General features: G+C 39.2%; 1 protein-coding gene across 8 annotated transcripts in view; it reads right to left on the reverse strand.

Moving 5' to 3' along the window:
• Positions 1-11217, reverse strand: part of LOC114612741 (probable ATP-dependent RNA helicase DDX60) — a 146498-nt gene that overhangs the window by 4904 nt on the left and 130377 nt on the right. For 4 of the 8 annotated variants that reach the window (XM_028757764.1, XM_028757765.1, XM_028757766.1 and 1 more), the window contains 3 exons: positions 5715-5836; positions 4144-4291; positions 2357-2499 (listed from right to left, as the gene is read on the reverse strand). In XM_028757764.1, coding sequence (XP_028613597.1) covers positions 2357-2499; positions 4144-4291; positions 5715-5836 — 413 coding nt within the window. Of the gene's footprint in view, positions 1-2356; positions 3534-4143; positions 4292-5714; positions 5837-11217 lie in introns of those variants that run through there. The other 4 variants (XM_028757767.1, XM_028757769.1, XM_028757768.1 and 1 more) reach the window with 4 other exon arrangements.

Consider the following 11217-nt stretch of genomic DNA (forward strand, 5'->3'; position numbering starts at 1 on the left):
GGGGGGAGGGAGGGAGAGAGAGAGAGAGAGAGAGAGAGAGAGAGAGAGAGAGAGAGAGAGAGAGAGAGAGAAGGCAGTTTTATCAGGAAAGTTTTACAGAGACAGGTTGCAGGTGAAGACAGAAAGAAGCAATGAATGAGAAATCCAGAAAATAAGAACATATTGAAAAGTTATTATGAGGCCAAACAGAGCAATTCAGTCAGAAGTCCAAAGAAGCAAAATTGAATCAGTCAGCTTGGAGAGGACTTTGGCCTGAAAGAACTGAGTTGAACCACCCAGCCCACATTCAGGAAGAATTAGAAAGGATGAGCTTATTTAGCAGTAAGCCTCAGAGACAACACTTACAACAGGTAAATAAAAGTTACATTTACAGCTATTCATCATCTTCAAACATACTCTGTTGCCATCTACACACATTGAGACAGTGTATCCTAGAGAGTGGCTTAGCCTCACCTGTGTTGATGACTGCCCCTGCAGCAGATGATGGCAAGTCAATCAGTTTTGCTGGTATATAGCAAGACCGAATAGGATAGAAAGGCAACTGAAAAAATGTAGTCTCTTTAACAATTCAGAGAATACTTTTGCAAATGGGATTTCAGAGAACAGGAGGCTTCCATGTCATAAGAGAATATTCAACTAAAAAAAATCTAATGATCTTCGGAATCAACAACCAGAATAAAAAGAGTGGAGAGGAGATAAAAGAAAAATCAAAATAATCAAGACAGCAAATCAGTAGTTTTCTTTGCCTGTTCACTTTTGCAAACTGCCTTATGTCATCAACAGGAGCTCTGATGTAGGGTTAATCATGCTGTAAGCTGGCCCAAGTACAGTCTACAGTGGGTTGGAGTCATAGGTAATAGACTCAAATATATTAATAATCTTATTTTCTTATGACTGCATCCAAGAGAAAGTGGCACACATGTAACAGACATTAATACCAACCCTGTTTGTAAAACAAAGAACTAAAACCAGAGCAAACAATGACAGAAGACATATAATGCCTAATTTTTTTATGTTATGAAGTACTGTGGCATGTGAAGAATGAACTAGAGCTTCATGTCAAAATATGGATAAATCTTACAGGCAGAAGAATAAACACAGGAAAAGACACTTTCATGAGACCACAAAGATCCATCCCTTCACTTCAGTTAAAATAAAATGCAAGCATAAATAAAAAGTCATGTGTAAAATGAAAAGTTTTGGAAGACTTTGAAAATCTAGATAACTTTAGTGGAACACAAGGAAATGAAATAAAGGAGAAGCTTATGAGGCCTCAGTTCTTGGTTAACTACTATGTGCCTACTCTTCATAAGCCATCTAGAAGCATTAAAATGTGGATTTAATTAGAATGTAATTTAATCAGAACTAAACTGTAATAAGTAATATAAGGAAACAAAATTCATACAAAGTGAATTGGGTCAAGCAAAACCCAGACCATAATCAAATAATGTGAATCTAAATACCTATGCCAGGTGCTTCAAAATGAAGGAAAGGAAAGCACAGACTGTTTTCTAAAACTCTGTGGGAAGCAAGGGTGAGGAGAATGTGTTTATGTGCACACCTAGGTCCCTTGTAATTGATGGTGATTTTACAACCACAAGAACCAAACTTTCTTGTCTGTTGTATCAGTATCCCTCTAAAACCCCATGAAAAGTTTACATGTGAAAAGGAAATGAAGGTGATTGGTATATTTCATAAATTGAGTTAACTACATAATAAATGGAAAGGGAAATTATTTACTCCCCTCTTCCTTTTCCTCGTTTTGAAAAAGGACTACTGAAACTTGTTATGTACTACTTAAATTTCTAGCCATCCTCCTGTCTCAGCTTCTCCAGTGCTGTAATTATAGGCATTAGCCATTACATCCATCTTAGGAAAGAAAAACTATAATGCTTAAAAATTAAGGTATTTTTTTCCAATATACTTAACTACTAATCACTTACATGCCCAGTTAGTCACTTATAGACATCGAAAATAAAAAAGAAAGAAAGAAAGAAAGAAAGAAAGAAAGAAAGAAAGAAAGAAAGAAAGAAATCAAAACTTTTAAAAATGTTTTTTTTTCTTTCAATGAAAAGTATAATTTTAGCCGGGCAGTGGTGGTGCACACCTTTAATCCCAGCACTTGGGAGGCAGAGGCAGGCAGATTTCTGAGTTCAAGGCCAGCCTGGTCTACAGAGTGAGTTCCAGGACACCCAGGGCTACACAGAGAAACCCTATCTTGAAAAAAAAAAAAGTATAAATTTTTATCATTTGTATGCTAGAGTTTTGCAGCTTCAACGGCAGTTTGATAAGACTCCACACATACCAGAGCAAAAAACCCACAGAGACTAACTAATAAGCATCACTCTTTACTTACATTATCTGGAACTCCTGGACTAAGCAAATCCACATCAAAGTTTCCCGACAGACATGCAAAGGGTGAAACGGCCACCCTTCCTTCCTTGCAGCTCATCAAGTAAGACACAAGTGGCGAGTCTTCACATTCTTTACCTGTCAACTCTGAGCAGAATGAGTTGAGATACAACCACTTTTGTTCTTGTTATTTTAATTTCTTATTTACTTACTCGCTTGCTTGCTTGCTTGCTTGCTTGCTTGCTTGCTTGCTTGCTTGCTTGCTTGCTTGTTTGCTTGCTTGCTTGCTTACTTGCTTGCTTCCTTGCTTGCTTGCTTGAGACAAAGTCTCACTATGCATCCTCAGGATGCCTAGAACTCTGTGTATGCCAGTTGATTGTAGAGATCCCCCTGTCTTTGAGTACTGGAAATTAAGGCAGGCTCCACATGACTGAATGCCTGGAAAATTCATTTTTAAATGCAGCCACAGTGTCAAACCTCATTTCCTTGTATGAGAGCTAAACCATGCTTATAGGGAAGTCACTGAACCTAGCAGGGACCATACTCCAGCGAAGATTGAATTGTTACATAAACCCTAGCCAGTGTGTGATGGATTACATTCATTAAACATAGGCTATTAGTGTTAGTGTTTCTATTGCAAAAATATGTACTATACTTTTGATCAATCAAAAGTTATGTAAACTAGAAAGTTGTCTAAGTTAACTGTTACATTTATAACCTTTTCTCCACCGAACTGAGACTTGGCCTTAGAATCTTCCCAGGCACTAACCATACCTACCTTTGCTTAGCTTTCCAGATCTGACAAGATTAGGCAAGTTTAGAATTGCTTGGGAATAGATTAAATCTGAGTGTCTGCTATCAGGAGGTTTGAAAATGGTTTTGAGAACATATATACTATCCATTCCTGTTCTTAGAAAACACCAATGTGGGTTCTGTGTGTCACTGAGGCAGACTATCCTCCTGCTCCCATCTCACCTGGCCCAAGAGGTGTGTGCCCACCATTGCTGCTCTTGTCCGTGTCCCTGCATTTATAGTGTCTAAGAGAGTACATACTCCACTTCCATGAATTTCTCCAACTGAAGATGTTAGGGTATATCGAACCACAGACATTTTGCCCCAACTCAAAAGTTTATATCTCAGTCACATGTTTCTCTGTTTATGATCTCTTAGAAAGCTTCCATCTATTGGTTATTAATAAGAACAATAAAAATGAACCATTTTACTATATGCTAGGTCCTCCTTTAGAATATTCATGTGCACTAATGATTTAAAACTAGTTATTTAAAGCACACTAACACAAAATAATACTCTTCTCTGTTTCCAGTGTCCATTGATACAGCAAGGACATGATCAGGGCATTGCTTCTCTCAATTCCAGAGGTCAGAAGTAGCAGAATCAGGGAACCTGACCAAAGTCTATGACAATCAACATCAAGCCTATCTTGAAAATACTCATAGATTTCCTCTTGTTTCTCTTGTCTCAGAGCCAGTCTTGTCCAACTTTCTAGAACTTACCCAGAGTCATCCCTGAAAATGGTTTATAAATGATAAAATTTGGTTTGAGTTTCACTCTCCACTGTCTTTTTAACTGTCAGTCACCAACTTCCTTTTTCTTAGCAGAAAGAATCCAATTGTTCTCAGGCAGGTTGACTTTTCTAAAGTGTCAGCCTTCAGAGGTAACCATGGTAGAGATGGAGCTCTACCACCAACTTGCATCCCTAGTGTCCACCTGACATGTCCTTGGGCAAGACTATTATTAACCTGCTTCACAGTGGAACTAAATTACACTTACCAATTTTTGACAAGGGGAGTTGATACTCCTGTTTCATATCAGCCAATCGGGATACAATTAGCAGAAAGGAAGCAAAGTCTTCTGTCACTTGCATGTTATACTCAAGCAAGGCATCACTGAAGTCCTTGGGGAGGTCATCAAGGAACACCTAGAAGCCAAAGTTTTTCAGAGAGAGTTGAATAACCTCCTTAAAACACTGAATATCTAGGTCAATGAAGGCAAAAGACCCCATACTATAATTCATTGTCCTCAATAAAGCTGCTTTTTCTTCTCCTCTTGGTTGAACTAAGATATAAAAAAAACACAACTATTCTTGTTATCATATTTATGTGTTAAAATAAATACTCTCCTCACAACATTTAGTCTGACCCAACTTAATCAAAGTGATATGTAAAACTAGAAGCATGCCCTCAAATGCCATTGGACTCATGAGCAATTTCAAAGGACCTAGGATACGTTTGCAGAGCAAGGAAGATAAAGCATACTTGCAGGCTGGGAATCAACTGAGCCTGGTTGAGAGGTTTGGAAACCTTCACTTGTGTTCACTGTACTTTTACCTGGGCACATGAAAGTGCTCTGTGTCTAATTTTCTTTTTTTTTCTTCTTTTGTAATTGCTTTAATAGTAAACTACAACCTCAAAGCATGCACCCACAAAGCACCTTCGTTTAAGACTTCTGGACCTAAAGAACTTGGAAGAAAAGAATTCTGCCTTTGCCAGCCATGCCATAAGACTTCATCAGGAAGTCACATGAATATTATGGACAGAACTCACTCGAAGCACCAAAGGGTGGCAAGGGTGATATGAATATGATCTCACACACATAAATGCATGTTTTAATTAATTCAAATAAATGTTTTAATTAAATGGATAAGTGCATATTTTCAAAACTGACCAAGCAAGACGAAAATAGTAAAATTAAAAAACAATGTTTCTAAGACTTTGACTCTAAGAGTCAAAGGACAATTTCCCAGATAACTTTTTGACACTTCCTCAGAGACGGCACTATGACATATGGTCTTATCACAAGACACACATTCAGCAATGAGGGTGGCTTTGGGGTTTAAATGTATAATTACATACACTTTGGACATATGCACATGATATGTGTGTGGGTGATCTTCACCCTATTTTTTGAAGCAAGGTTTCCCACCACACTTAGCACTGTCCAAGTAGGCTCTGATGCTCTAGCCAGGTCCAGGGATCCATGTGCTCTTGCTTTCCTCACTCTGGGAATGCAATATACACCACTGTGCACATCTTTTCAAGTGGGTACTGGGAATCCAAACTCAACTCCTTATGCCTGCATGGCAAGCACTTCACCAAGCTATCTTCCAGCCCCTGTACACCTAGAGTTGAATGTGCTTTCATGCTATTTATCCTCACGGCATGTGAATAGATTCACAGAGGGACTTGGAGTTACAGATAAATCCTACAGTATTTCTGGAGGGAACAGATTAGTATACAAAATACATTCATTATCCCATATTTGTAAAAATCCAATTGCTTTTGACCCATTTCTGACAGATTCTGTGTACTATTTTTAACTAATTTTATCAGAAGATTTTTTACCTTTGATTGATAAAACTTGGCATTAACCTCATAGAACTTGGCTGGAAGATGTCTTCTACCAAAAAGATTTGCCAGTACTAAAACCAGCTTTTCCATTACATCTTCAGAAAAACGTTTTGAGCCTGTACAAAAGAAAAGTTCCATGTCATATATGTAAAAAGGGGTTAGGTTTTTCATGTTTAAATTGTTATGCTTACTTCAGAGCAACTGTAGACTAACATTTCCTGCAGATGCTTCTCATCTGAGCTTTATCATTCACGCTTAATACCTTCACTAACATCCTTCTCTTCCCAGCTTCTTATTTCTTCATGCTCAGATTTACATTTTGCTCACTTCGGCCCATCTCCCAGTGAATGACCAAATTTATTACAATGTCTCTGTGTTGGTCAGTGTGCTATGACCAAGAGACGCAATGACCATGGCAGCTCTTATAAAAGAAATCACTTAATTGTGGCTGTTTACAGTTTTAGAAATTTAGACCATTACCAACATGATAGGGAGCATAGTGACACTCTGGCAGACTCTCTCTTTCTTCTTCTGGAGAAGCAGTTGAGAGTTCTATATCTGAATGATCAGCCAACAGGAAGAGAGAGCCACTGGGCCTGGCTTGAGATTTTAAAGCCCCCAAGGCCCACCCCCAGTGACATACTTCCTTCAACAATGATATACCTCCTGATCCCTCTCAAATAGTGTGACTCTGAATGACCATGCATTCAAGTATATGAGCCTATGGGAGCCATTCCTATTCAGATCACCACTAGATCTTGCTACTGCCACTTGCCATACTAATGAGGAGATGCATTACTACCTGCTAATCACAGCAGTGTCTTTCCCTGAATACCCCTATGGATTTTGGAGAGTGAAATTCCTATAATGTTCTTCAATAACAATTTAAAAGCCTTATCACTATTCATGGGGGCTCCAACACAATCCATGATTCACCTTCACAGCTTTGTGGAATGGTTTCTTGGAGCCTCCATGTGGTAACAACCCTGACTCCTGACACATGTCTGGCCTCTGCGGCTTGTCTTAGTCTCCAAGGGAGATTCCACAACCCCTTTCTTGTATTCTCAACTTTAAAGCCAGAACTATGTGAGTGAGGTTGCCATAGTTCTTCTACTACTTGCTAGGTCTGGAACATGGCCTCTCTTAGAACTACATCTGCATTAGCTTCCTGCTGCTGCAGGTTCCCTTCACTCCTCTAGTTTTTCTTTAATTCCTTGTCACAAGTTGGAAGCTTAGCAGGGCGGAGTACTTCTTAGGGGTCAAGGCTCCCTTTATGCCATTTAGCATCAGGCTTCTCTTTAAAGTCTTCATCTCCTTGAGCACCAGACTTAGCTCCATTACACTTCCCGGTACTTGCCTTTCCCTTTGTGTACCTTGCCCCTTTTCATTGTAGATCTGCGTAAGAGTGACTACAAATAACCACAAGACACAGTCAATACTAGGTTGCCTTGACATCTCTGCTAATGTCAGTAATCCAGGACTCTTCAATTTAGTCTCTGGAATATTTTTTGAATAAGAGCAGAAAATTCTTTGCCAAAATACCACAAAAATGGTCTCCAGGCTACTAATATTCTTGTCCTCTGAAACCTCTTGAGCTGAGCTGTTGCAATCTACATTATTATCAGCACCATTGTCTTTCCTTCTCCTACTACTATGGCCTACTAAGCCCCACTTAAAATGTTAAATGACTTTCCTAATCCAAAGTCCACATTCCACCCACAAGCGAACAGTCAGGATTGTCACAGCAATACCACACTTCTGGTACCGACTTCTGTCTTGGCTACTGTTTTCTTGTTGTGAAGAGATATCATGGTAACTTTTATAAAAAGAAATCTTTTTCTTGGGGCTTGTTCACAGCTTCAAGGTTTAGTCCATTGTCATTATGGTGAGGAACATGGTGGTACTCAGCTGCTGGAGATGTAGCTGAGAGTTCTGTATCAGATCCACAAGCAGCAGGAAGGAGAGGGACTGTGGACTTGCCATGGGCTTTTGAAACTTCAAAGCCCACTCCCCAGTGACACATGTTCAACAATAAGGCTACACCTCCTAATTCTTCCAAATAGTGCCACTCCCCGCGACTGAGTATTGAGCTTATAGGAGCTTCTCATTTAAATCCCCACAGCCTCTCCCATCTATTCAAACAACCTATTATGAGATCTCAGTGCTTAACAAAAAAATATCCAAAACTAAACCCGCAGATAACCTTCCTGCACTCAAATGGAGCCACAGCTCACTTGAGGCACCCCATACCAATAGCACATGAACAGTACGGGAGCTTAAAAAGTTATTATGGCCAGTAAGTCGGGATATAGCACATAGGCTAGTTACGTCTGAGTAAGAACCAGTCAATTTAACTTCTCTATGCATCCTGGTCCATTTTAGCTCCCCCTATCAACAACGACAAACACAACCACATTTCCTGTTGCCTGAAATGACTTCTCCTCTTTTTCTTTAATCAAGTTTTTTTAACTTTTTGAAAATTTTTATTAAAAGAAAGAAAGAAAGAAAGAAAGAAAGAAAGAAAGAAAGAAAGAAAGAAAGAAAGAAAGACAAAACACAGACTCTTCTCAGTTCAGTATGTGACATGTTGCATTTTCCAGTTTGTTCAATGCTTTAAAGCTCAAGGATGCCTCACTGATGTACACGGGCCTGAAGCATCCTAGCTTTTGGCAAGCAGGCAAGAAACTCAACAACAATAACAACAACAACAACAACAAAAAAGAAAACAAAGGAAAAAATCAAAATAGGAACAAAGCAACTAAATGCAGGGCACATCTGTAAACATATACATTTGAAAATTACAATATCAGTAAAAGTGATACAGTTTACAGGTGAAATGAAACTATCTGAAACTGGCCTACCACAGGTTTCTGAACCTGGACTGATACAATGTTATTATATATATTATGTATAAAAAGTTGGTTACATCAAGTGGAATTGGCAATTCATGCTTATACTTTTTTTTTTAATCTAAGCAGGGCAGAAATCTAGACTAAAAAGTATTTTTCTCTGCAGTAAATCAAATAGCTTCTTTCATGAACATTCGTTAAAACCCTGAAATAATTAACAAAACCAGAAAATCCATCCACACTACAATCACTCGAAACTGGACATTTCTTAGAAAACAAGAATAAAAAGTAACTACTTTCTCCCCCCCAAAGTGTCCAGAGGATCCAGTTTGCCTGTTACACAACTGCAACTCTATAAATGCCCTGCTAGTTTAACTTGTATTTGACATACATGGATACATTAATTTCTCTGTATGTGTTATGTGTGTGATGTGGTGATACATCAGGCCAGAGCACTTGTTTTTATGCCACTAACACCACCCAGTCTTAAATTGGACCCTTAGTTTCTACACACTCACACACACACATTTTAGCATGCTATACAAGCTGCAGCACAACAGGATGGTAATGCGATGATAAGACAGGGCTAATGCTCTTTCTGCCCAAAATAAATTTCAGAATTTCACATTATTTTATTATTTTTACTATTTATTATTTTATTATTTTATTATTTATTTTTTTTAAAAAAAAAAGAAGAAAAAACCCAAACCCAATTTTCTCTAATGATAAAATATATTAAGATCTAATTAGAAACAAGTAAGCTCAGAAGTAGAATTTGCCTGAAAACACACCTTCTATAAGCAGTGTTTATTACCTCCTCACTGGCTAAAAAAACACAGTTTTCATGAATTTTTTTTCCTTTTTAAATTTTGCTGAGAAACTGAAATTAAAGGAATTTACAGAAAGGTACATAAGTTTCTCTTAAATGGTTGATGAAAAACAAGAGTATACACTTAGTGTTAGTGACAGAGAGCAAGTCTGAGCACCTACAGCGGAAAAGCAGAATATATTTTTGCTCCCAGTTACACAATTACAATGGGTAATTATCAACCAATTTCTTGTTCTGCAACTTTTCTTTCAATGACACTCTTAGATTCTTCAGCTGTTAAAAGTAAAACATGTAACCAAAGTAAGTTAACTATGTACCCACAAACTAACTATTCCAGGATTGTAGAACTTCAATGCCCTCCCCCTGTCCCCACCCCACAAAAAATAAAAGGAAAGGAACTATTTCCCCAACACCCCACAGAGGATGCACAACTCTTGGCAAGACATGCAAATCATTGGATTAAAAAAATGGGGTATAGAGCTTAACAAAGAATTTTCAATGGAAGAAACTCGAATGGCCTAGAAGCACCTAAAGAAATGTTCAATGTCCTTAGTCATCAGGGAAATGCAAATCAAAACAACTCTGAGATTCCATCTCACACCAGTCAGAAAGGCTAAGATTAAGAACTCAGGTGATAGTAGATGCTGGCGAGGGTGTGGAGAAAGAGGAACACTCCTCCATTGTTGGTGGGACTGCAAGATGGTGCAACCACTTTGGAAATCAGTGTGGCGGTTCCTCAGAAAATTGGACATAGCATTACCCGAGGATCCAGCTATACCACTCCTAGGCATATACCCAGAAGATGCTCGAACATATAACAAGGACATATGCTCAACTATGTTCATAGCAGCCTTGTTTATAATAGCCAGGAGCTGGAAAGAACCCAGATGTCCTTCAACTGAGGAATGGATTCAAAAAATGTGGTATATTTACACAATGGAGTATTACTCAGCTATTAAAAACAATGAATTCGAGAGGTTCCTAGGTAAATGGATGGAACTAGAAATTATCATCCTGAGTGAAGTAAGCCAATCACAAAAGAACACACATGGTATTCACTCACTGATTATTGGATATTAGCCCAGAACCTTGAAATGCTCAAGATGCAACTCACAGGCCACATGAAGCTCATAAAAAAGGAAGACCAAGTGGGGGTGATTCAGTTCTTCTTAGAAGGAGCAACAAAATACTCAAGGGAGCAAACATGGAGACAAAGTGAGGGACAGAAACTGAAGGAGGGGCCATTTGAAGACCTTTCCACCTGAGTATCCACCCCATATGCAGTCACCAAAGGTAGATGCTGATGTGGAAGTCAGGAAGTACATGCCGATAAGGGCCTGATATGGATGTCTCCTCAGAGGCCTTCAAGAGTCTGACATATTCAGAGGCAGATGCTCACAACTAGCCATTGAACTGATCATGAGGTTCTCAATGGAGGAGTTAGAGTGAGGACTGAAGGAGCTGAAAGGGTTTGTGGCACCATGAGGAGAGCAACAATACCAACCAACCACAGCTCCCAGGGTCCTAACCACCAGCCTGGGAGCACTTATGGAGGGATCCAGGGCTTCAGCTGAATATGTAAGAGTAGAGGGCCCTGCCGGGCACAGGTGGAAGATGATATCCTTGACCTCATGAAGGCTGGACGCCCCAGGGGGTGGGAATTTTGAGGGTGGGGAAGTGGGAGTGGGGGGGGGTAGGTGGGGATTACATTCACAGAGAAGAAGGAGGAGGGGTAAGGGGATGGGGGGTTCCCGGGTGGGTGGGGGATGGGGTAAGGGGATAACATATGAAATGTAAATAAAATATCCAATAAAAAAAA

The sequence above is a fragment of the Grammomys surdaster genome, unplaced genomic scaffold (assembly GCF_004785775.1).
Source record: "Grammomys surdaster isolate TR1022 unplaced genomic scaffold, NIH_TR_1.0 126182, whole genome shotgun sequence".
NCBI lineage: Eukaryota > Metazoa > Chordata > Mammalia > Rodentia > Muridae > Grammomys > Grammomys surdaster.